This window comes from Calidris pugnax, unplaced genomic scaffold (genome assembly GCF_001431845.1).
Source record: "Calidris pugnax isolate Ruff unplaced genomic scaffold, ASM143184v1 scaffold94, whole genome shotgun sequence".
Lineage (NCBI taxonomy): Eukaryota > Metazoa > Chordata > Aves > Charadriiformes > Scolopacidae > Calidris > Calidris pugnax.
In genome coordinates this window covers 1,600,627-1,627,726 of record NW_015090822.1, presented here as the reverse complement: position 1 = coordinate 1,627,726, position 27,100 = coordinate 1,600,627, and the positions used below count along the sequence as shown (strand labels likewise).

The 27,100-nt window shown below is 38.8% G+C and overlaps 1 protein-coding gene across 1 annotated transcript in view; it reads left to right on the top strand.

Annotated features, from left to right (window-relative positions):
• Positions 1-27,100, top strand: part of LOC106886733 — a 343,658-nt gene that overhangs the window by 156,036 nt on the left and 160,522 nt on the right. Inside the window, exon 3 of the mRNA XM_014939918.1 lies at positions 5,642-5,703. Within this exon, the coding sequence (XP_014795404.1) occupies positions 5,644-5,703 (60 nt within the window). The 5' untranslated portion in view covers positions 5,642-5,643. The remainder of the gene's footprint in view (positions 1-5,641; positions 5,704-27,100) is intronic.

Sequence of the window (27,100 nt, the reverse complement as noted above, 5' to 3'; positions counted from 1 at the left end):
AGTGCTTAATTGAGTCCGTGAATCTGGCCTGTTGACTGACGATGATGAAGCTTCTCAGGGGGCCCCTATTAACAGTAAAATTATTTAATATTTTATTAATCAATTACTGTTTTATGCAGATAATGCTGCTATGGATGGTCCATTAATAAAATGTGTACTAAATCCCTAGAACAATTTTCTACATGTTGAAAAATGACTGATTAATAGCAGACTCCTACTAAATGTTAAGAAAACAAAATGTACAATTTTTTTTGGCACTAGAAGAAAATTACAGGTGACTCCAGATGAAATGATAATTAGAACAGCAAGTGGCACTGTGATGGAGCAAATTAAATCCTTTAGGTATCTTGTGGTTATTTTGGATGAATCTCTACTTTCTCTAATCACTTGGATTATGTTGTTCAGAGAGTAAACTTGTGATTGGGGGATTAATACCCATATAATTTGACTATGCATGCCAGGAGAATTGTAACTCTCAATGGTAAATATTGTCAATTACCTATTTTGGTTGTATAACTTACAATGCAGCTTCCTGATAAGTTCCGATTCTAATCCTATCAATATATAGTAGTTTTTGTGTTTATTTGTTCAGCTTGGTATGAAGTATCATTGTATGTTGTATCAGAAAGAGGAAAAGGGGAGCAGGAGTCCCCAAATCCCCTCTGTTCAGCTCCTCGCTGCCACAGGCTGCACCGGGAGCCTTTTAGGGCTCTTACCTAATCTCTGCGGTGCTATATTCTTTCTCATCCCTCTTCACAACAGTGAAGAAAAATGAGATATTTTTTTTTCCATCACAGGGATCACAACCACCTGCAAAGGCTTAAGAGCCTGCGCCAATGCCGTCTAATACGTGTCTTCTCTCTGGGGCTAGATGAGGAGGTGAGAAAACCACTGGTCAGTGAAATGCCTATCTTTATTTTCTTATAAGGCAGGATACTTAAGGATGAGCCTGGCTTTAGAGAGATGATTAATCCCATTTTAATCGATGTGATTTAAGGCAGATATGTGCTGAAGTACCTTGTTGAATGTTGGCATGGAGAGTGATACACAGATTTCGAGACAGAGATATAGAATGGATCTGTTTGTGGTGTTGGTTTTTCTTTCTCTATTGCCTTAAACAAAAAAGGATACTCAGAGGTAATAAAAAGCTGCAATCTGATTATTAAGTTGAGGGATTTATTAGACACATTTGAATCTCTAATGAGTTTGAAGAAATTTTGGTACTGTTTGAAGTGGCTCAGGTAATGTTTTTGTAATGCTTATTTCATAGAAAAATATTGGGGTTTATGATGAGCTAAAAATACTTGCACAGTGGAAATCTTGACGAACTCTCCAAATTCTGGGACAGGGTTAATGGACCGGGTAGTGCTGAGTACGCTTGAATTAAATGGAAACTCCTTCACGACCGGAGAGTCAAGAAGGGAAATATCAGGAACCTGTTGACGTAAAAACTGAAACAAAACAAAGACTCGGGACCTCAGTCTAAAAGATTTTATCTGACTTTCAGCTATTTAACAAGTAACAGCTTAAATTACAACGCAGCCTGATTTGAGCAAAAGCACTACTGTATATGTTTATCACAGATTTTATTAGCAATCAATAGCTCAGAGATATTAGGATTTTTCCACATCTGGAGGTTGGAGGTTTTTACATCTGTGTTTTGTTCCGTCCTGTGAAAGAGAGCGGATAAATTCACTGAACATCTCTACAGTTCTGTATTTTTCTGAAATGAATCAGGATTCAGTCTTGCTGGGATTGGGTTTTGTGTTTGTTTATGCATATTTTCAAGGCTTAGATAAAAGGATGCTTATTCAGTCTACCATCAACACAGCGCCGTGGTCGAAGGGGGAGGGAAGAGAACCCCCAGTATATACGAGGAATATATGAACTGAATCACATAGATGTTCTTTTATTTACCACCATCATTTATTTTCTATTTAAAGACAAATTAAATAGGAAATGAAAGAAAACATAATACAGCTCTGGTTGAGGCAGAAAATGGTAATTAAATCAGTGAACATCTGCATGACAGGATATTTTTTTTAAAAAGGAACTATTTCCTGATTGTTACCCGTTTTGATTTTTAAATAAGCGTGAGAAATCTAGGACCTCAGCAGCCACTGGTTCTGTGAAAGTGCTGGATGCCAAATTGCATTTTGTGTCTTTCTGAAAATTATCCTCTTCGTGCCCGGTATTTTTGTTGCTACCTCAGTTGAAGGAGCCCAAACTCAAGAGGATGAAGTTGCAAGATGTAGAAGTCATTGATATTCCCCGTTGTAGCAAAGACCTTCCAGTGTGTACTGACCTTGGGAAGATATTTTGCTGTGTGAGTAACTGCTGTGGGGCACATCCAGTTTTTTGTTTCCCCACAAAATTGGTTCCAATGAGCAGCGTTTGCCACCAGGTGTGATTAATGACTTGTGTCTCCCTGTACCTACGGTGGCACAACCAGGCAATACCCTGGGAGTCCCACCCTTCCCTGAAGACCTATCGTCACAAAGAGACACTTTTTCAGTGATTATGCGGCTTTTTGTGTTCTGTTTAGGTCTGAACAGATAAATGTTTATTCCTTTTATACTGATTTCATCCATACCTCGCATTGTTCTAACTCAGCTCAAAAACATATGGGTACATGGGTAGCCACGGTAAAAGTGAAGTTGAACAAAACCAGTAAAAGTAATACATACTGATAATATAATGTACAACAAAAGCATCCCAAATTCTCTGGGAGGGAATTGTTGTTTATGGAAGCTAAAATGCGCCAAATTCACTTTTTGTGTTATTATTTTGAAATACAGGATCTGTGTGTGTGTACAGGGGAGGATAGTTTTGCAAAAGGCAACTATTATCAAGGTGCTGAAATTAATTGGCTGCTTTAATTGAGGTAGATTACTAGCTAATGCTTTCTTGAATACAGTAATTCTCCTATTAAATTATCTTTGAATAATTACCTGAAATTTCTCAGCTGCAGGGACTGATGGCTATTTAATTGCACAGTGATGTTGCTATATAATTACTTAACAAGGTGTCCTTTAATAGTTTAATTCCCCTTTTCCAAGAAAAAAAAAAAAAACTGCAAGTATGACTTTTATTTTTTAAGTGCTGTGATTTTATTTATTTTTTTTACAGATAACTTTGTATCTGAAACAGTAAAAGAAAGCTATTTGTTGACTTGCTTTTAAAAGTAAGTCTTTTGATTGTTCAAGCAGAAATTTGGGCTCCGAAGAGTTTCGGAAACTAAAAAAATAGACATTCCTTTAGTTCCATTGTATTTATTTTGTGGTTTTGTTATTTGGTTTACAGTACACTCTGAAGGAAACATTAGAAGCTCAGATATGCAAAGTATTCATTGTGTGTTTGTTGAGTTCTTCGGGTAGAGAGTTGTCCAGCTTAATGGTACCTCATGTGCTGAAGCAGGACTTTAAACCTGTATTTATTCCTCCTGGCCACAGAGGGGGAGGAGATTGCTGCTGGTTCCCAGCAGAGAAAACAGCAATTTGACTAAAGATGTTAAAACAAAAGGTTGGACTGTTCAGGCATCACAAGGAAAATGGGCTGGGATCATGCTACGTGGCCTGAATTTCCTTGGTAGTTCAAGGATAGACTGTTTTTTGCTGGCAAGGGATACCCTACATTGAACAACACAAAACTTGACGGCTGTAAAGGAGCTTGTTTTTAGTGTAGTTTATATAAACATGTTAATTTACATGTTTATAGATCGTGGGACCTGTACATTACCCCAAAACATTAAGTTCTGAACTTGGAACAGAAACAGTGGTCCATCTAAATATGAGGGCTTTTATATTTCCATTTTAAAACAGAATGATATGCATAGAGAGGTCACTGATCAGTATGAGTACTGCTCACCATCTCCTCCTGGGAGCCTGCACTATTCTTCAGGGGCTTGGGACTTTGATTTTGGACACACCAGGTTCCATCCTAAATAGCCTTCAACTTATATGACAGTCTTTTACAGATGGGCAACGAGAGCAGTGCAGAAATTCTTCAGGGGCTTGGGACTTTGATTTTGGACACATCAGGTTCCATCCTAAATAACCTTCAACTTATACAGCAGTCTTTTACAGATGGGGCAACGAGAGCAGTGCAGAGCACGTACAAACCAAAATATATGGCAGTAACACAGGTTTTTGAACCTCTTTGAAGATGAGTTCTAAAGCCCCTACTTGTATTTGCCCCTTTAGGACCAGGAGAAAATGATCAATGCAGTATTATAGAAATACCCTCTGTCCAGAGTGAATTTTTTGTTAGACAAATGTACGATCCTTGATTGTACCAAGCAGTGGTACCTCTATCAGCGTTGAATAACAGAGCGTTTTTTTTAATGTCCATTGATCTTGCACGTCTGCTACGAGGTACTCACTGCCTGATTTTCAGAGGTGTTCAACTTTACGAGATGGCCAACAGCCATCAAACCAGGCACTAAAGATTGGATTTTTTTAATTAGAATAAACTGATGTAGAGCTGTTGACTGGATGGGATTTTTGTCAATTTGCATGAATAAGGCTGAAGATTGTGTGACGCTCTTGAAATATTTTCCCTAGTGCTTCAGTTGGGGAGTGACAATCCCAAGAACAGAAATGTTTTAGCCCTTGATTCTTGTCCATCCCTTTTTTCCTCTAATTTCTTAGTAGTTTATGTCAGTAAGACGATCTTTTTTTTTTTTGGCTGAGGCCTTTACCTCATTTGGTGAAAAAAAATAATAAATGAAATCTTTGCAGAGTACCTGTAGTCACTTCTAGCAGAGAAGGGTGGCTCAGGCCATATCTGGGACTGAAACTCTCCACGGAGGAGTTGCATAGAGCAAAATATTCCCATCCTAAAGCTCCCTTGGCCTCCTGGAGATGGGTGCTGTGAAGGATGGGTGGTGGGATGGACAAACAGAAAGATTAAGGGACGTACGAGTCCCCTCTCCAGAACATTTTGAAGTCTCCCAGAAGTATGTAAGCCTCTCTCTGCTTCTCGTCCTTTCTTATTCTTTTATTTTTCTCCTGTTTTCTTTCTTCTTTGCTTTGACCTCTGCTTGTTCTTCATCTCTTTCTCCCCCCATACAAACCCTCCCTTTTCATTCCCCACTCTTTCTGCTTCACTCCTCCCCTCATTCATTCTCTTCAGTGTTGCAATGGTAGTCAAAAGAAGAAAGGCACAGAATTATCTGTTACTAAATGGGTGTTGCTGATGGAAAATTAGGGAGGAGGAAAAGAAGAATTAATTATCCATAATGTAAGGGTTAAGAAATAAGATTTTCCCAACTAACACTAATATGTGAGGAAATCCTAAATTTGTGAGAAATGTGAACATTCCTTCTTCCTTCAGCAGAAGGCTCTGTAGCTGCAGTGTTAGAAAAGGAAAGAGAGGGTCAAACTTTGTTTTTATCCCCGCGTTCTGTAAGTAACCTGCAAAGAGATTTTTTTTCCCCAAGGTTGCTGAGCATCTGCTGCTCCAATTTCTCCGCTTCTTAGGAAGGAAGAGGTGTAAATGTAATTATAATCTGTTGCTTTGAGATCTTTCTGAGAAAGACATGAAACAAGTCCAAGTTGTTTTGGCGAGGAGGCAGTGTGTATCACCAGACACTGACTAGAAGCCAGTCCATTAATTTTTTGTTTTGTTTATTTTTGGAAAGGTATGAAGCTGATTTGGAGAATATGCCAAGTCATCTGGATGAGTCAGCACAGGCACCACAAAGTGAGTTTGTTTGGGATTTTTTTTAAAAACAAAATTCATGCTCCAGGTCAATTTATTGCAATGTTACGTGCAGTTACAAACCCAGAAAAGTGCTACGAACATTTTCTTAGGTTTTTATTGGAAATGTGATTCCACATCCACCTAGTGGAGGAGTAGATGGTTAAGCTGCTCTGTGTGTGTTTATCCTAAAAAATAAAAAAAGTTAGTTGCTATCTATCATTTTTTCAGCAATGTCCTTAGCCAAAAGCTGATAATATATTAACACTGGAGAAATTCTGGGCAGAAATAACCAAAACCATTTCTTCTTGTAAATACGTTTTGCAAATAGTTCTGCATTGGCCTGAAGTCTCACTGACCACTCATTAGCACAAATAAGGTTTTTGAAAATCAATTCTTTTCTGCTCTGGAGTGGAAACACATTAAACATTGTCTCAGTACGTAGGAGCAGATGCTATTTTTGAGGGCATTTTGGCTTTATGTTTATCAGTTAGGAAGAATGCGGAAAATATCCAAACAGCCTACTGTAAAAGAAAAAAGGTGAATCCAATTGCAAATTGATTTTACCTGGAGGGACACGCGAGATGATGTGCAGATGCTTAGACCTTCTGCAACCCTACACGACGCTCGGGGTTAGAGAGTGATTTTCTGAAATTTGAGAGGGGAATTAACAGACAACATAAAGTTGGCAGCAGCGGCGTTACATTCAACTTCTTTGCGTTATTTCATAAAGAGAATTAAGTAGAGGAAAAGATTGTGGTCTTCCTTCTGATGCCTTGCTGTTACAGGTGTTAGATTTGCTCAAGCACCCACTGAAATAAGCGGCGACGTTTGAGTTGTACTTGGTGGATTTTGTGTTAGGACCGTGGATCTGAGCACGAGGTTGCTCTGAACGTGGGGGACCAGGAAGGGAGCAGCCAAACTGCTCTCAGCCATTGCCAGAAATGGGGTCTCAAAACCAGCTTCTTTGTCTTCCACAAAGACCAGTGATGGGCAGGGTTGGGTGACTCAGTGAATCCAGACTGTTTCCTCCCTTTTCTGTCAGGAATCAATGCTGTCCCCTTAGGCGTTAAATGAAGAGAAAGTGCTGCTCTTTGCTCTTTCTGAAACTCTTTCTTTTTTTAAGACTCCTTTAACACAGGTCATCACCTGCCCCCATAAAGTCTATTGCTTTTAACTTCTTTTTAGTGCCAAACTTTCACTGAAATGCTTGGGAGGGGAATGGCTTTCCGATGAGGAAGTGTGTGATTTCAGTTTAGAATTCCATCCTCAACTAAGTAGATTGACGGAAAAAAACAGTACTTTTGTAAATTTTGTGTTTGTATTTACAATTTCGTTCTTTCCCCATACCTCAATCAATTGGAGCTGTGGTTTGGAATAGTGCAGAGCAAATAAGTTATTGTTCACTTAGTGATTACAAAAGTTGTACATCGGCTGGGATATTTAATGCTTTTTCAGAATTAAATGTAAACTATACTGCTTTTAAAAAAAGAGAAAATGTTCTTAATGTGGAAAATCCAAATATGTTGAAAAATATGAAATCAAAACATTCAGTAGTTGGTTTGTTGGGGTTTTTTTGGTGGATCACTTTTTCTGTTGAATGAAGTATGAAGGTGACAATGAGTGAAACTTGTGATACACCTTCAGGGGATGGGGTGAGGCGAGTCCCATGGAAGGAATGATGGGCAGTGCTTTCCCTTGTGAGCTCCTCCTACTCTCAATGACAATTTCGTTCTTTCCCCATACCTCAATCAATTGGAGCTGTGGTTTGGAATAGTGCAGAGCAAATAAGTTATTGTTCACTTAGTGATTACAAAAGTTGTACATCGGCTGGGATATTTAATGCTTTTTCAGAATTAAATGTAAACTATACTGCTTTTAAAAAAAGAGAAAATGTTCTTAATGTGGAAAATCCAAATATGTTGAAAAATATGAAATCAAAACATTCAGTAGTTGGTTTGTTGGGGTTTTTTTGGTGGATCACTTTTTCTGTTGAATGAAGTATGAAGGTGACAATGAGTGAAACTTGTGATACACCTTCAGGGGATGGGGTGAGGCGAGTCCCATGGAAGGAATGATGGGCAGTGCTTTCCCTTGTGAGCTCCTCCTACTCTCAATGAGGAGACCCCAAGGTTTGCAGGAGGGGAAAGCAAAGGAGACCAGTGTAGAACTGGAATCCTGCAGCTCGTACAAGGGCTATGAGGTGGAGGGAGGAGCACGCAGCACCCAGTGATGCCTTCAGGGTCGGAGAAAGAAGAATTTCCTGGGGACTGGGCAAAGTCACTTGTAAATCAAAAGCTCCTGAGTCTGCTGGAACCAGGCATGGAGGCCAGGACCTGTCTGTACAGACACAGTGGGCGAGGTTAGAGGTGTAAGTGTCATCTCTATTTCAGTTCTGTCCAGCTTTACTGATATTAAAAGAAAAATAACAATAATAAGGGAAAAATTATTTAATAGTTTTTCTGGAGGTTATCTCTCTAATATCTATCTTCAGTTGCCTGATGCATATTTTAATCTAGAATGGAAGTAAAGTTCTCGGATCCAAACTTTGCAAATATCTCAACTAAGGGAAAAATTATTTAATAGTTTTTCTGGGCGTTATCTCTCTAATATCTGTCTTCAGTTGCCTGATGTATATTTTAATCTAGAATGGAAATAAGGTTCTCGGATCTAAACTTTGCAGCAAATATCTCAAACTTTTCCTGTCTCATGATGCTTTGTTCATAGGGCTGCAGTTCTAGACACTTTATGCTGGAACTGAGGCAGACTCTCTTTTGGTGTGGAAAGATTGGGGTTTTTCCTCCTACTCCTAATGGGGGGCTGGTACTTGTTGCCCTGGCACTTTTTGGGGTGAGGGGAAGACAAATTTTGGTCATCAGAAAGGTTCAAAATTAAACACTTTCTAATAAAACCCATGCAGACAAGGTCCTCAGATGTTGCAGCAGTTACATCTGATGGCAAATTTGAAGGAATGCACATATTCATTATTGCTAAAACCAAACAGCAAAATTTCTCAACCTTTAGATCTAGACCTTGGCACTAGGAAAAATCTCAGAATAAAATTATAGTTAGAGTTGCAAATTAAATAAGTTGGATCAAACACACTAGGTTGAACTTGGTTCCTTTGGATAACACAGGTGGAATTAGATTTTCTTTTGTGGATCTTGGGGAAAAAATAAGACTAATTCCTAAATTCCATATGAAGATGTACATAGATTTCCTTCCTTTTCATAGCCTTTTGGGATTTTACTTCACACACCCATCTTTTCCTGAATCCTGCAGGTTTCTTCTGTCTCAGGTTCTGGATACTGAGTATTCACTTCCCTGTAGTAAGGAAAGACTTATCTTGTTTCTGACTTTCTGGGGAATTTTTAAGTTCTTGTTATGTATATGATAAGAGATAAGATATTAATGCTCAAAGTGGTCATAAAATATCCTGTCTTTGATTCAGATTTACCTCCTCTATTTAAAAGATAAGGATCGAAACACAAGCTCTGAGTGTGAAGTTGACATATTCATGTGCAACTATCACATCTCAAATATCAAGCCTACAATCATTACAAAAAACTACAATGTAATTCTAATTGGCCTTAAGCCATTGCCCCCCAAATTACCTGTGATATTAGAATTACACTGCTCTCTAGGGATGCTTAGATGTCCACCTCAGATCGTGCTTCCAAACCCTGGCTTTATCAATAATAAAGGAAGCTTTTTTCTTTTCTTTTGTAGGCATGAGGTAGAGTTAGGACAGGCTTAACAATGTATCTGGCTTGAATCTAACTATTAACGTGATTCTGGCATTGAATGTAACTATTAACATGATTCAAGAGAAAACAGCCTCCTTTGAAAATCTTCAAACTTCTGTAGATCTTTCAATGAAAAGTTCCAGTTATCTTTATCTTAATACATTCCTTTTGAAACCTTGAAGATCTTAATATTTGGCCTGAAAATAATTTGGTTTCACGTTATTGTGAGTGTGTTTAAAATAGTGATGCTCAACAAAGAGAGGGCAGGGGATGGTTTGAGCCACCCGTGCCCCTGGTTCTGGGCTGCGATGGGGCCACAGCCAGGAGGGGGCACAACAAACAGCTTTTCCCCTTAACCCTTTGAAAAGTTGATGGCATAATCAGAGCAAAATTATGCAGGGTTTCATCCAGAACCGTTTTATTGCACTTCTAACGTACGAGTGAAAGGGCGGCAAAGAGCCTCTGTGTTACATAATGGGAGAAATAAATTTTAATTTTCTTTTCCCTTGCATCTTTTTGCATCTTCAAATGGTACTTACGACTTAAAATGTCGGAATAGTTTTCCTTTGATTATAATCAAAACCAACGACTTAAAATGTCGGAATAGTTTTCCTTTTATTATAATCAAAACCAGTTTTTCTAGGTTTTGCTAGGTTTTCTATAAAAACTTGTTTCTTGTATGTTGTTGATGTGGAATAATACCAAAGTTTGCTTGTTGTGCGTATGGCCTGTGGGCACAGCATTCACCCCCGAGAGGTGGAATCGCATCTATAGGTCCCGAGGATATATAAGCTCAAAGTAATTGTTAGATATGACTTTTTTTTTTACTTTGGGTAAGACTTTTAGTGCATCGGGCAATTAAGCATTTGCGTGCACCAAGTGTGCGCTCAACTGCTTGTATAATTTGCATGAATAGCTGGTTGCACACATAAGTACATAATTAATTAGCTGCCTGTGCTATTAACTGCTGGGGACGTACAGCTCTGTCACTTTGCTTTTTAGGAGTATTTGGGAGACATTTTTTGTGCTTGTCGGGTACACGAGTAGAGAAAGAACAAACAGTAAATATGGCACTTTATGTGTATACATATGATCCATACAAAGCTGTTGTCTTCCTAAACCAGTAGCTGCTGTTTTAAAAGTACTACTTAATTGCAAAATGTAGAAGAACCATTTTCAATCAACTTCTCCTCATGCTGACCTGTAAATCCAGTGCTGCCATGTGCGACTTCAGCTCAGCTGTTTAAACCTTAGTAACAGTTTTTACGTCCAACTCTGCAGCAGGATAAGAGGTAAGATGTTCATCACGCAGTTCTTGGTTTTTTAAAGTTGAAACATTTGTGAAGGAAACAAGCCCAAGAGCTGAAGTTGACCCAAGTTCCTTCCTTGTTGGTCTTTGGCTGAGGCTCCTCAGACCCAACGAGGGCCAGGGCGCTTGTGGAGGCTCTTTCCTGTGAATGAACAAATCAACCCTGGAGGTGTTCAAAAGACAGGTTGATGTAGTGCTGGGAGGTCTGGTTTAGTGATGGTGATGCTTCTTGTCTGTTGGGTGGGTGTCTATTTTTGTCAGTTAGGTTGACGGTTGGACAAGATGATCTTTAAGGTCCCTTCCAACCTAGAAGATTCTGTGATTTATAATTGTATTTTGTGAAGTGTGCGGTTGCCATAAACGGCATGAGATTATTTTTTTTTCACTGAATTGGGTTCTTTGTGGTGAAAAGTGGAGTTAGTGCAGCTCTTCCTCCTGCTCTGCTGTAGAGGCTGGGAGGGCCCGGAGGAGGCTGTGAACGTGCAAGTCCCTGGCATTTCCCTTTCTTTGCCCTCCCGTTGTACCTTCCCTAGTGCTGGGGAAAGGCAGAGGAGGGGATCACACCCAGCTCACACAAGAAAACTTCAGCTCTTCCCAGGGCCGCAAATAGTGCTGTTATATTAATTGAATTCCCTGCTCCTTTTTTTCTATTTGTGAGTTTTAGGAGCAGGAGGCTGAGGCAGTTCTGAAGCAAGAGGGATGTGTGTCGACTGCTTATTTGTTGCAAACCAACAGTGAGTGCTGCAGCGCTTAGAAGGGAACTATAATTGCTCTAAGCTTTTCCTCTTCTGGGGTGTATAGCACTCTGATCTTCATAATCCTGTGTATTGAGAAACTGAATAACCGTCGTCTTGTTTAAAGTAAAGTGAAAAACATCAATTGCATCTCTCCTCCCTGACTCTTACCCTGGCAGTGTTGCCTTGAAAAGCAATTTTCCTCCAGAACCGCTGACATATTAGTATCCTTAAAAATAAAGATACCGATTCATTAGTCCTTCAGTTTCTGAAAGCAAATCACCATCAATACTCTTTAGTTGAATATCTTATATGAACATAAAGAAATAAAAGAATACGCTCGCTAATGGTGAGGTTTGTATATTTTAAATAAAATGCTGCACTTTTCATATGTGACGACATAAAGAAATAAAAGAATACGCTCGCTAACGGTGAGGTTTGTATATTTTAAATAAAGTGCTGCACTTTTTGTGGTGGAATGTTCCTTTTGATCATAATTAAACTTCAGAATTAAGGTAGCGGTAATAATCAACATCCCCCTGAGAAGGTGCATACTCCTCATATGTAATACTTCTAATTTTTCTAGCCAGGATCTCCCTACATATTTTATTGCAATGTCTTTCCATTGGTATTTTCCTTCAAAGTCACGTTAGGAATAACTAACAGGCAAAATACTTGTACACATGCTTTAGAGGAACAGAAACAAACAAATAAACCCCCCCAAGTAATTGTCAGCCCATGTCAGCAATTCAGTTATTAGGATCACATAAACCCATGTCTTATATATTCCACCCAGAATTGTTTTAAGGTCCTTGTATGCATAGAATTTTGAAATATATTATTTGAATATAAAAGTAGATTATGTATTTCCCCTGTGGCTGGCCAAATGTCTTTCCAACAAAGGGTAAAATAAGAAGGCTATTTTTTTGTGTAAAAGAGTGATCTTTTTAGTCATGCTTGATTGCTTTTTCAGGACTGTCTCCATTTATAATGAGATATTCTTGGACTCATTTGAACCAGAAAGTTTAGTAAAATTGTTACATTTTTACATAAAATACCTTGAATTATTTAAACTGCTTCAAACTCAGTATTTTTTTAAATATACATGATATATATTGGATTTCTTGCTTCACAGACTGAACGTGGCATAAAGTGGAAATATATTTAGCGTATTTACAAGAAATATTTGTTTCAATCTTTCATACTTGTCAACACTTCACACTAATTTAGTCTTATCTGCTGCTGAGGAGTTACAGAGTAAGGGCTGCACTTGTTATTCAAATCCCTGTTAATGTTCCATATCATAGTTTGGCAAGAAAGCGGTTCCTGTATTGGCCTGTGATACAGGAAAGTTTTAATTATCTGCACTTCTCAGAGAACTTGGCCCAGGACGTCTGTGCTCGAGTGCTGGGAACAATGGCCTGAATTTACTTTTCTCAGCAGTTTAAAATGGCATTATCAAATGCGTTCTGTGATACTGTTTTTAAAAGATCTGATGTGCACTGAAATGTGCACATCTTGAGGAAATTATGTATTTTTATTAAAATCACAGTGCCCAGATAAAAAGGCAAGTGAGCAACATTTTAGAAATATTTGTTTGTAGTTAAAGATATATTTCACATTAACTAGGTTTGTGTTTTACAGTTGGGAAATACACAATCATACTTCTTAGCTTGAGTCTAGCTCTTTCGTTACTCTGTATTTAAAGTTTTCAATGTATTTTGTAAAATATTTCCTTGTAATGTTAATAGAGCTTTATTTAAGCATTTCTGTACTTTGCAGGCAAAAAAAAAATCTCGATCAGCTGTCGATCAAGTAGCAAAACCCTCCAGCAGTTCTTATTCAAAGGAACCGATTGTCTGATATTCCAAATTTTATTTTACAGTATATTCTCCAGGCAGTTGGAGAAGCAGCTCTTTCACTTCTGAACCCGCAGCAAAAAGCCCGTGCCTCATCCCTCCCGTAATTGTCCATTCTTTTTTTATAAGATTTATTTTTGCCTGCGGCGCCGAACTGAAAAAGTCACCCAGCTCAAATGTAGTTACTTCATTTCCAAGTAAAGACAATGGTGTTTTCATGTCCGTACTTATTATTATTCTGAGAATGTACTAATTTGTTACATCCAAGATGACGGTTAGTTTGGGCCATGAAAGGGGCACTGTGCCAGCCACCGCCGGGGAGTAAAAGGCCTCCTTTCATGGGAAGTGGTGGGACAGAAAGTAGCCCGCCGAGCGCGTGGGGCCGGGGAGGCAGATTGCCAGCGGAGTCATCCTCGCGCCGGCCTTCGCTTGCGCCGGGCTCGGAATGGGGCTAAAACCCACCATTTCGCTAAATGTCGGCGTGGGCAGCCAAATTTTCCAACCCCCTCGGTGCCCCGAGGAGCGAGGGAGAAGTGTTTTATCCCTGCGGGCTGCAGTTGATGTTGCACAAGGATTTTGCATGTGCTCAATGCATTATCATTCTTGGCATTAAGCTTAGATAATTGTCTACTTATATTGAGCCTGTAATAGCAAAATACAAGTGAAGAGGCATGTTTTACAAAGTAAAACTATGAAATAGGTTTAGCTATATTACTATGGATTTTTTTTTTTTGTTCTAGCCTGCTAAATTTGAATGAGAATGAAGTATGATTCTATACCTTAATTCTGCTCAAACCAGGGTGGTCTCATAATTTTGTTTTACATGCATGACATTGCTTAAGGTCATTAGTTGTAAATCTTAGTATAAAAAGACTGAAAATATATTCAGTACTTTGTAGTTACCGAATACATATTTAAAAGCCTCTATGAAAAGTCGGGACCTACATGGCAGATTTTCGGTTACTGAATGGTCAATTTAATGATGTAGATTAGCTGTATCTAAACAGTAAATGGAGATAGGCTGGTGCAAGGCTTTGATGAATCTCTCTGATGCATATCCCAGTTGATCAATTTTCTAATTTTAGAGATTAGTATTCTGCTTTTCAATCCTAATATTCTCTCTGGTTACATTCAATTTGAAATTTAACTCAGATCAGGTATAACTTTCTTTACATTTTTTTTTCTTGTTTTGCCGTAGCGAGTCTAAAACACAAATCAGATTTGAATTTGGCCTTTCTCTTTTCAGTGAATAATTTTTTTCATTCATTTTTTCTTAGTGTTACCTGACTTGTAATTAATTATTTAAATCACCACTGTATATTAAAAAAGAGCCTTCCACATTGCTTTAAATGTTTTAAAGAGAAGTGGCTTGCGTTAACAGATTTTGGTCAGCATAAGTTAAATTCAGCCATTAAGAGTTTAGCAGCTAAAACTTTAATAGAAAAATGACTTCTTTATCAGTCTGATAATTACTGCAATACTGTGCATAGTATGACCAACTTTATTATGTATATAAATTCTGTTCATGCATTATCTATTGAGAATAGGGAGGTTTGTGTCTAAATATTAAGAAATATTTAAATATTTCTTTTAGGAAAAATCCCATCTTGTTTTTAGTGTTCATGTTCCTGGAGCTGAAGTAGTTTCTGCAGATGAGTGAATTAAGTTGTTTTTTTTTTTTATTTTTTTATTTTTTTCAACATGAAGGCTACTAGTGTCAGTTCATTTGATAAAGTACCCTCTCAGACACATGCAAATCCAAGTAGGTTATTGACTATGCTATTAATTTTGTCTTTACAAATGCAGGATCTTTAACATAGAGGAATAATTAAATATTTGTAATAAAGCAGTTAACTCGAGCAGTTTATTGCTGTGATTTGCAAAACTGCATTGAAGCGCTCTCTTTTCATTTCATTGATGGGGGAACAAACATTTCTTTAATAAGGCTGCAGCGCGCTCTAATTTTGCAGCAGCAGCTTAGATAAGGATCAGGCCCCCCCTGAATCACTGCGCTGACCCCTGACATGGAAAGTGCTTTGGCAAAAGCAGAGTTAGTCATTCATTATTATGCGCAGGACTTTCCAGTTCTAAAGGGGCTCTGTGCTTTCTCTCTGATAGACTTTGTTTGTTGGAAATGAGAACTGTATTTTGGCAGTAAAGGACAAGAACTGAAGCAACTCGGCGGGCAGACTCATTATGACATAATCCTTCATTAATCCTTATTCTCTATTAATGGATCATGACAGAAGTTTTGCTTTGGTTGACCATCTTCACCGGCGAGCTCTGAGAAAGCGTTAATAGACAAAGGTCCAAACTCAGCTTTTTAGAGCTATCATTTTATTTACAGTTTTAAGAAAGTCTGTAATATTACCTTGGAGAAGTTAGTACACAAAGTGGTCTGTTTCCTTCAAGTGCAATCTAGCTGTGGGTCTTAGAAATGGGATTTATCTGTTGGAAAATGGGTTACTTATATCGCTCACCTGGCAGATAAATAGGCTGTAAAAATTAGGTGTTGATTGTAGACTTGCTTTAGGAAAAATACAGGGACACAGGACCCCATCAATAGTGGGGGTGGCAGTGAGAAAGCAAAGGGACCACAGGGATAGAATTGAAGTGGTGTGAAATGAATGTGGCAAAATATGGCCAAGAGAAGGAAAATCTGATGTCTTTTTGCTTCAGAGAAAAATCAGGAGACAAACTTGGCACATAACCGTGGAGTGTTTTGGAATATGTTTTTGTAACAGTTACAAAAAAATACTGAAGTATTATTTATTATAAGAAAAAAAAAATCTAAGTCAAGAATAACAAGGTCCATATTTACCTGATGCCACAATGTATGGTTCTTGGTCATTGCCAAGCTCTCTCAGGCAGGCAGTGGTGAGGAAAAATAGGCAAATTAAATGTTTTTGGTGTATTGTTGACCATTGACCAAGTTGTGCCTGGCTCTTGTTGGAGCTGGATTCGCTTGTGTTAGATCTTGGCTGAGAACTTCCAGAGGTTTGCTCATCTGTGGAGATGTTCCTGTGAGGCTGCTGGTGACAGAGGAGGCTGGTGGCTTTCGTTACACAAATTAGACTTTGTAACATGTATTAATGTTTTCAAATATAATTTGAATATAAGCCAAAATGTAATTTCTAAAACAACTGTCTGCGTTCTGTGAGAGCTGTGCTGTAGCATTTCTTCTTTTAAACTGCAGTGATCTATGCGATTTTAGTCATTTAAGGGAGTAAACCAAACTCACCTCCACTGCCGTCCCTGAAATTACGCTGATTTACATCCCTTGAGAATTAGATCAATAATTTATTGCATCTTCTTATGCATTTGTATCTCTCTGTTATGATACTTTCTCTCTAGTAGCCATTTGGGGGAAAATGGTGTCAGAAAATCTCATTGTTTGAGAAGCTTGAGGAGAAAATTTGGGTTTTTTAACACAAAAAGTACTTTGGATGTTTGAGGCACTTCCAGGATACAATGCCTGGAGGGACAGGCAAGAAAAAAAGGGTATATCTGTAAATCTAATAATTATTAAGACAAAAATTTATTTCCTTTTAGCAGGACAATATTTTATATCTGAAATTCTCCATCTATTACTCTTTTGTGTGACCTTTCAGATACAAGGGTAGAGAAGAAGTGGGAAAAAATAATTCAGAATTTCTAAACTATTTGCATTGCACTTTCGTTTTACACTTTTTTACTAATATGTAGCATCTTAGTATTCAACTTTTGGACACCATGGCGGGCTCTAGGACGTCAGACTGCATCAGTGTATCATGGGTTTAAGTATTTTTTTCTTAAGGTTAGAAGTTTTTCAGAAAATGAGGTAGTGGGTATGATGAATTGCAAACTGAATGATACGCCATTGTGAGAAAAACAATATTCTGGATTATATTCAGTAAATTGTGAACCTCTGCGCTGCTTGTCACTGACGAGACCAAGGATAAGAAATAATAGACTTAAATTGCAGCAATAGAGATCCTTGGTTAGAAAGAAAGAGGATCTTTCTAGCAGTTAGGGTGGAAAGTCACTGAAATAGCTTACCTGGAGATTTGGGAAGTCACCATCATGACAAGTCTTTTAACAGGTCAGGTAACATCTGCCAGGAGTGGTGTAATCATAGATGTTCTTACTTTTGTCGGGGGAGTTGAGGTTGGACAACAGGAGAAAATGAAGGCCAGACAAATTAAGGTTTCCACCAGCCATCCTCTCCCTAAAATAACCTATGGGTTCTTCAGGTAACCCATAATATCCACAGGGTTCCAGGTTCTTCTCTGGGCTGTCTCTCTGTATAAGAAGTCAAAGAAGCAGCATAAGCCACAGGAGATCTCTGTTCTACTTCCAGGAGAAAGTAGCTTTGATGATAGAGGCCATAGCTACATGCACAGCTGTAAGACTGGCAGCTGGTCACCTAATGGTGGCCACTACCTCAGATGAGGTGACAAGAAGCACCAAAAGCAATGACATCTGCCTGATCCTATTTTTTTCAAGTACTAACTATAACAAATAAGCCAGTCTGGCAGAGTAAGAGAAGGAAACAAAGCCACCTGTATAGAACATATTCTCCAGAAGGCTTGCAGTTTGGGATGACCAGTTGTCAATTCTATGAGAAGGTTGTCACCTTCACAGACAGGGGATCATCTAAAGTTGTAGCAGTCTTCACTTTCGAAGTCTCAGTTGGCATGGCACTTCCAGAAGCAGCTGATGTGGCTCCCCCTTAGACATTAGCAGCAGTGGGCATGGAGTTCTCACCTCCAATCATTCCTGTTTTCCAGTGAATGGAAAATGAACCTCTGTAGAACCTCCCATTTGAACAGGTGGAGTTGCTTGACTTCAAAAAGAATGATGCATTTCATACCCTGAAGACACAGGTCTGTTATGGCAATGGAGCAAAGGAGGTTTCTCAACCAAATCAAGAAAGAGGGTCTTTGTCCGAATTCTCAAGGGAATTCTCAAGGGAAAGGAGCATGGTTCCTTCATAGCATCACCAAAGAGCCTTGAATTTTGTATTACTTTCCTCAGGGCAAATTTGGAGCTCACAGGCTGCAGTGACACCACATGAAGCAGCCATGCTGCAGCCCTGGTCCATATAGTGCTGATGAAGATTAATATGTGTTCTTGAATGTAGTGGACTTTATCCCAAGATGTCCCATGAGGTCTTCTGCTTTTATTTTCTTTTTATACCCGTAATTATCACGATCAATGCTTTAATGTCAGTTAACAGGTGAGCTGAAAATACCTATTCAGCCACTTCTTGATCTGTCCATTCTTTTTGACTGTTTGAAAAGCCAGATAATAATTGGCACATCTTCTTTTGGATTCTTCCTGCCTAAGGTAGTTTTGGTTGCCAGCAGCACCACGTGTTCCAGTCATTCTGAAACGCTGAGTTTTATTCTGAGGCATTAGACGCTATCTCTGGGCTCTGGTTTGAATATTATGTTCAATAAAAAAGTAATCAAGTGTTTCTGCACATTCTTCTCTCAGCAGCTGTAGGTGGCAAATTTCTGCATGTACCAAAGCAGTTTTCTATACGATGCCTGTCGGGGCCCAGCACCCTCGTGTACGAGGCTCCTTAAAAAAAGCATTGGTAAATGTGACGTTCAGTGCTGTTCATTACCACAAAAAGCATCACTTTCCAAGTGTAACTCTTCCATAATGTCTTTACACAGTTACTTTTTGGCTTGGCTCTTCTGCTTGAGCCAATATATGGAATTATAGCTGTATAAATATAGTAGAGAACCAAAGTATACATATAATTTCTAAGCTAACTGCCTATATATATCTATATGTCTATCTGTGGCTGGGCAGCTGATGAGGGAGCTGGTAGTTAATAGTCTGATGGCAGAAAGCAGAGGGTTCTGTGTGTAGGAAGAGCTCTTTCTTTGGCACGAGAAGGGGTGACTCTGAATCATTTTAGGCTCTGGGTTTGCATGAGTGCTCCAACACATGGGATGTGGTGAATCTCTAGGAATTCGAGGGGACAGGAGTGGAAATGGCCATTTTTTATAGCAGGAGAACAACTTTGTTACGGTGCCAAGTAAAAACCAAGCATTTGTGGATTTGTTCTAAAGATCTGCTAATGGCAGTGAAACTTCTGGTGTCCCTGGGATGAATTTCAGATTCTCAAAGGCAACAAACTGCCAGAAAACCAGAATAGAACAAAAGTAATTGAAAACATGTGATCCTAGGTCTTGTGCACAGATTTAATTAAGATCTCTACCTTCCAGTGCCTTTGCCAAGCAGTTTTTCGAAACCTGAGGCAAAATAGGTTGGCGAGTCCACGTTCGGAGACACAGACGTTAATTTTCATGGTACAGAGGGAATCCCTTTGTTCAGAACTATGTTACTTCAGACGAGTATTTCATTAGGGTGAATATTTATGTAAATTTTGGATATGCTCTGTGTACTGGAAAAACTCTTCCCGAAAATACGCGGCGCATCAGTAATGAGTTGTTGTTGTGATTTTTTTTATTATTTTTTTTTCCCCCGCTGCCTTGTACCGTTCTTAGAGATGTAAAGCAACACATCTTACGTTTCCTCCCCTTTTTTTGCACACAGAATAGAAATTACAGCTACAGCTTAGCTTGTTTTGCCTGTGGATCAATGCCAGAAAGCAGTTTTGAAGGTGTTTTAAAATGAAGACATCTGGCAGCTGGCGCACTTACAATTCATTTGCCAAAGACAAGTTGCATGCTGTTGGAATTTTCAATTGAAGGTCACGCACCAGGTAAAAATCAGTCAGGTGGAGCTCATGTGTGGTGAACCCACACACTTGAAGAATTGTTGGCTCCGGGATGTGTGGGTGGGCTAAACTGTGAAGTATGTTTGTCTAATTATTATTTTTTTTTTTTTTACTCTTTAAAATGTGAAACTCAAAGCTCAAAAAGAGGTCAGGAAAGCTGACAAGAAATCACAAGGCTATGATATTTCACTGGAACCACCGTCAATTAGTTTGAGCAGAGGGTGCCAAAAAAACAAAAGAAAGAAAGAAAGATGAATAACAGAATCTGACATCATGTTGGACAAACAATCTGCTGTCAACTGAGTGGTCACACAGTTTTTACTCTCATGTGGGTTTTTTTTCAGTAAGAAATAGCCTAAAGGATTATTTGTACACAGCTTTCTACTGACAGTGAATTAGTAACAGTGTGTCATTGTGCATTCAGTTATTCAGTGACAGCTCTGAGACTAAGCTATTTACATTAATTGATGTTTAATGGTATTAATGCAGTATGTTTTACCATTATAAACTTGCTCTCCATCGGTACGGTTACTTACTAAGATACTAATATTTCTAAATCAAGGGATCTGCACCCAGAATGGCTTTACATATGTTTACATGACAAATGCATGTCCTCTTTGTGTGACATGGGCAAACGTCGCTCAGTTTTTCAGCTGCAAAAATAAAAGCGCGTGGCCTGAATTTTTCTCTCACTTAAGTGTGTTCTACATAAAAGAAGCACCTTTTGCTTTACTGGATATACTTGGGACTTAAATCCCTGTAAAAAAAAGGATACGTGTACACTGCAAAAAGCGTAAATGAAGAAGATTTTTCTGTGTTTTGCAAGGTGGAAGTTTTAATGTGGAGTTTTAAAATATTTTGCATTCAAAACTTTGTGAGATATACATAAGCCTATAAATGAGGTAATTCCTTGTGAAAACAGTTTGGGCAATGTTGGCTTTGCTGAAGTAAGAGAATTAGAAAAACTATATTGTCTACTGTTTCTGAGAAGGGAAGTTCAGAAAGTAATTGAGCAGCATTATTCACGTGGTAAGATCAATACTCCTCCTTGTCCAGCAGAGGAGAGTATCGGTGGTTTCTTCTGCTTTGTAAGTACATAAAAAGTTGCTTTTGTCATATTTTACCCAAAGCTCTTTGACAGAGGGGACCGAGGTTCCCAACTATTCTCTACAGGTCCTTCTTCTGAAGCCTGGCCCCGAAACGCTCAGGCTGACTGAAAAGATATTGTTTGGACTGTGACCTTTCCGCACATCTTGGGTGAGAAGTGGGAGAAATAGGGAATTCCTGATCACGGTCTGCAGGGCAGGCACTGGGACTTTTCTGCTTTTAAGGGAGTTATTTGCAACTTTTCAATTGCATGGCAGTAAGGACTCCTGGCTAAAACACTGATGGATTCATTGGAGCCAGAAGCCCTCAAATCCCACTAGAATGTTATTTATGGCAACAAAAAATGTAGAGGTAAATGCTTTTCTTTAAGCCATTTGTTGTCAATGGAGAACAAAATTATAAGGAAAAAAAAAAAACCTTTTATTTAAAACCCTTTAAACCTGGTTTCCTACTAGGTAGAAGCTAAGCTATACCCCTTCTCTTCTGGTAATTTGTTAGCAGCCCCTCTGGTGCTCAGATTTTGGACAGCTGGACTTTACAAGAGTCCCTGCAGGTTCTCCTGTCATGTCCTTGCAGGTCAACAGTAGCATAGATGTGGTTGAAGCCTTGAGCATTCCTGTAAAAGAAATCATTACTAATTGCTAATGGGAATTGCTTTGAACCAAAGACTTTGACTGGTGTCAGAATTAGTTGTACAAAAATAGGTGAAACTCTCTCAGTTCCTGAGAGGTGCTACGTGAATTGTGGAACTGTAAGACAGTGCAAAATGCTGGATAATTTTTTTACTTCAGGTAAGAGGGAACGCAGAGTCTAAAGATGAAATATGAAACTGCTTTGAGATGAGGATCTAGAGAAAATGCTGATGATTTGTCACAACTGTTCATCATTGCGCTAAACCTGTTTTGTTTTCCTGCTCAAATTCCTGACAGATAATGGCAATCTGACATTCTTACTGTTTTCATTTTACTGCAAAAAAGATCTACAGATAAGGGGCTGAAACCAAGTAGTGTTATTACATTGCAAGGCTCTTAGTCTCTTAAGATTGATTTCTTGAGTAACATAAGCTGTTTCTACTCCAGTCATGTGAATATTTTGAAGTTCCTCTTGCTCGATGTGAAATTCCGTCACTGGTTGTTGAAAGGAGCCCTTGGTTGCCCCATGTAACTCTCTCCAGGCACAGGAAATAGTGAACTTTGCCTCTATGGGTGAGCCAGGGGAAATTATAAATATTGTGTGGGACATCTTCGAAGTAATGCACCTAAAGAAATGCTGTGGTTTGATTCTAAAGAAAAGATTTTGTCAGTTGACCTCGGGCTGTCAGGTGGCAGTGGGAATGAAAAGCGTCTTTATTTTTATATAGGTTATGTTGCGATAGGACCCTGTTGCAATAGGATACAATTCAGGTCTTGGAGAATGTTAATAGATTTTATAACAGTGCTCCAAAGGACGTCAGCTATAGCTGCTTGAGCCTGGCACTTGCTTTTGTTTAACAACAGACTCGATGCCCTACGTGGTCATGTCCCAAGCCTGTTATAGCATCTTTCCACCTTGTTTCATGTAAGAGAAACCCCTCTGCTACTAGATCTTGGGTTTGCTGACAGCTTATCAGCATGAAAGCTCTTGATTCTGAGGGTCGCTTCCCCTCAGGTGCCAGTAGATCCAAAGTTAAACCTCCCAGAGTGGCTTTAAGAGCTCTGTGTCGTGGAGATTCTGTTCCAAGTGGTGCATCCATAAGAAGTGTTTTCATGAATGATTTCTGAAGCTTTAGGGCTGAGGATCCAGCCCTCGTGTCTGTGTTCTGATTATGCTGAATCGTTAGCTGTAAATTCAGTGTTTTATTGAAGCCTTTCCTTGGCATAATGATGTATTTGGTTTAGTTATTGTTTCTGTTAATTCTAATGCCCCCTGCTGCTGAGGAAATGGTGTGTGCTTTAGAAATGGAATTATAAATACGTTAAAGGATACAAATTCTAGTCTTTTAAGGAATACAAGTGGGTATTTAGAGAAGTAAGGAGTAATGTTATATTAGGATTCAATAACATCTTCTGGACAAAATAGATGCTCATACTGAAAACATAGTAAGAAATAACTACAACCACATAATTGCTGTGGGAATGTATATATCCATATGCGTGTGTGTGTATACGTATATATGAACAACTTTTTACACATCTCTGGTGATACAGAACAGAATAGAAGGATTTGTGTAAATAATTAAAAAAAAAAAAGACTAAGGACCATCGCTTGAAAAAACACTAAGGCCACAGCTGAAAACCGCAGAACCCTCAGAGACTTTTCCTGTTTTCCTTTTTCAACTGATTGGCTGCATCCAAATGCTTTTTTTTTTCCTGTTTTTTTCCTTCTTTGAGCCAAAATCCATTCAGCTTTGCTCAAATGATGCTACTTTAATGGGGATGAAAAGCTGGAGTTCCAGAAAGGATGAGTGACACAAGATTTTATGTGGGGAAGTTTTAGTCACAGAATTTACTCTTCTGAATTTAATAATCTAGGCAATATCATATGGAATGAAAATTGTTTGATAAACTTTACTTGTAGGCACTATCCTAAGGGAACAGTGTTAGAGACTAGAGATTGTTTGAGCAAGATGGAATTTGCTTAAAGACCCTGAAGAAGTATTTCAGTGTTATTTGAAGATGAGGTAAGAGTCAATAGTCTTGTGAAAGAAAATTCAGGCTGGAGGTAGAATGAACCAAAAGAACGCAGTACGTGGATACGCTGCAGATCTAAATAAAACTCAAGAAGAAAGAATTTTTGCTGAAAAAATGGTTATATAGGGAGAAAGATGAATCATTAATGAATATTCATTGGGAGATAGAACCTTGGAAATGAAACCAGTGAAAATGCTGCACGGATAGCAAAGAAGCAATGGTCAGCAATGGTGATTAGATAGTGTCGGGCAGTCGTCAGGTCAGTGAGCATTGGAAGAAAGCCCCTTGACATAGCGAATGTAAGGCTGTACCATGTGAAACTCTGAAAAGTATAAAGAAAGAAGTAGTCCATCTCTTTCTTTTAAATATTTTAACTCATCTATATTTTTAATCTATTTTAACATAGGTTCCTTGATTCTTGTATCTCGCTTGTATTTCTCTATGAACTCCATTACTTGAAGTGAGCTTGTCCCATTCTAGTCTTCACCATAGAGACCCCTTTATATTCAAAAAGAAACTAATATGCGTGTTTTATGTGCAGTGGATGACTTAAAACAAAATTCATATACATTGGCAGTAGGGATCAAGATATTTATTCTTCTAATTATAAATTATTTTACGTTGGCAACATGTTTATTGCAAGCTGAGAAGTGAAATAGGTGGGAGTAAAGTCTGGACTTGGGTGAAGGGAATTGAACTATACTGACATTTAATAGTTCATGTCCTTTGCCGTTAACACATCCTTTCTTTTGGGCAAAAGCATATGACCAGGAGAAAGAAAATCTCGTCTCTGCTACAACTGCTCTCTTCCAAAGAAGCAGAGGGCATGTTCTTTCCCACATCCAAATGGCCACAGCGTGGAGTAAATGACAGCCATAAGATACGGGCTGCCTGAAAACAGGTACAGACCCACCCCCTGCATCAGATCCAGGGAACTGTAGAGGAATTTAGACCTTCAGCTGGGGAAGAGCCCAATTAAGAGCCAAGAAGCAGTTACCTAGTTTATGGAACTTAGTTACATGTTTCGTTTCTTTTCTTTTTTTTTTTTTTTTGGAAAACACACAATACGTATTTCCTAAATTATATAAACTCATGAATCAGAAGAATTTTCCTTAATCTCCACTAATCTCTTAGAGTCCTGTGAAATATCAGTTCAATTCCTTCAGTTGCCTAGCTTTTTTGAAAGAAACTTTGCCGAGCCTGATAACACCAGAGTATTTAGGAATAGTAAATGGATATTAGGAAAAATTTCTTCACCAAAAGGGTTATCCAGCATTGGAATGGGCTGCCCAGGGAAGTGGTTGAGGCAACCTCCCTGGAGGTGTTCAAAAGATGGGTTGACGTGGTCCTTGAGGATATGGTGTAGTGATTTTTTTTTATTGCTTATTTCTTATTTATTTTTTGTCAGAGGTAGGTTGATGGTTGGACTAGATGATCTTGAAGGTCCCTTCCGACCTAGACAATTCTATGATTCTATGATTTAGATCTTAATGCCTCTGGAATTGATGATTTGTTTTGTTATGAGTCTCTCCAATGGGTCACTCAGTACCTCTCCAGGGAAGAAGTGTTGTCAGGTGGTGGGGTGGTCAGCAGAATGAGGGACAGTCCAGTGTTGTTGACCGTGTCCTCCCGGACCTGGCCTGTTGGCACCTTCAGTTTAATCGTGATTCTGAGCAGCTTGGCAACTTGGAACCAAATTCTCCCTTCACATTCAATACCTTAGTCATATATAAAAGAGCTTCAAGTGTGTACCTGGCTCACTCTGATTAACGTACGGAGCTTATTCACCAAACCTATTTGAAAAATGTTGATAATGGGTATCAGAAAGTTTGGATAACTGTATACTCCGCCGTATCTTTACCACAGAAATTTTCTGTCGCAAGCTGCCGTGCTCAAGTATGCATTTCTTTTATGAATGAAGGTCTTTTGTGCATCAAGATTAAAATCCTCTGCCTCTCTGCTATGAAGGGGAAAAAAAAAATCTCTTTGAGAGTGCAGTTCATGTAAACCATTTCTTTTAAAAACAGAGCCCTTAAATAGCTCCAAGTACATTTCTGTGTATGACATATAAATGTCCACTAATTGCATGAAGGGAGAACTGAGATTCCAATAGCAAATTCTGTAAAAAGTAGATATACAAAGAAAAGTGGAAGCATCTGTTTAATATATACGACATTAGAATTTAATTTTACCTCTGTGATGCTTTTGTGTAGCTGCAGTGTTACAGAGGAGCACATAAGCATAGTAGTGCAGTGTCAGCAGGTGCATGCCACCAAATTACTGCTTTTAATTTGCATATTCATCTGCTAAGAAGCATGTCATTATCATATCAAAGGGATACTAAGCAACATCTAGCTTCGAGAGATGTGGCATAGTTTCAATACGAGCAATTAATGCAAGATGAGGACTCTCTTTTTGTCATGTCTCCTAGGGCTAGCTGTAATCGGGCTTATTATTGGATACCAATAAGACTGAGGTACCAGTTGGCAGAGAATGAGAGAAGTACAGAAAAACAGAGCTGTATGAGGCGTCTTAACTATACACTTGATGGCAAACCAATTCTCTGGTCACTTTTTAAAAACAAAAGCCGCTCCTATCTGCTGAATAACTCTGATCAAAGATAGACATTATATGGAGCACATCTTTAAAGTGGGACTAAAGGGAAAAAGTTACACCAAAATAGGCTTTATTTTCCATGAAATTAATAAGTAAAGCTGACTAATGAAATGTAGAATCAGAGCTCTTGGAATTCTGTGCTCTTAGAGAAATGGATTTATAAGTAAGCTTGTATTTGAAAGATCCTTGTTGCAGTAGGTCACTGCTCCGTGAGACAAAGGAGGTAGATGCAGATCATATGTCCCAGAAGGATGGTGGGTCTCACATCACTGTCCATCTGAGCTGTCCTGCTTTGTCAGCTCCCACAGTCAATACCAGGAAAGTGATGGACTCTTAAGTGTTGGACAAATCAGCATTCAAAAATAGTTTCTGTGGGTAGAGATCATTTTCTCTGGTGGGCTGTTTTGAGAAAATACGCCAGGAAAAAAAAAAAGACTGCTCTTAAGGGAATGAAGAGATGTGCCTGAGGATGTCTTTGGGCAGGGTCCTCCTAAGACTAGTTGACATCTGTGTTGGGCAGCTGTGGGTAAACTCAGAGAAACAGTTTGTTCTCCAGCAAAGACAAACAGGTCCTAAAATGTGATTGCTGGGAATTCCTCAGCATGGAAGAGTTCTCAGACCGGT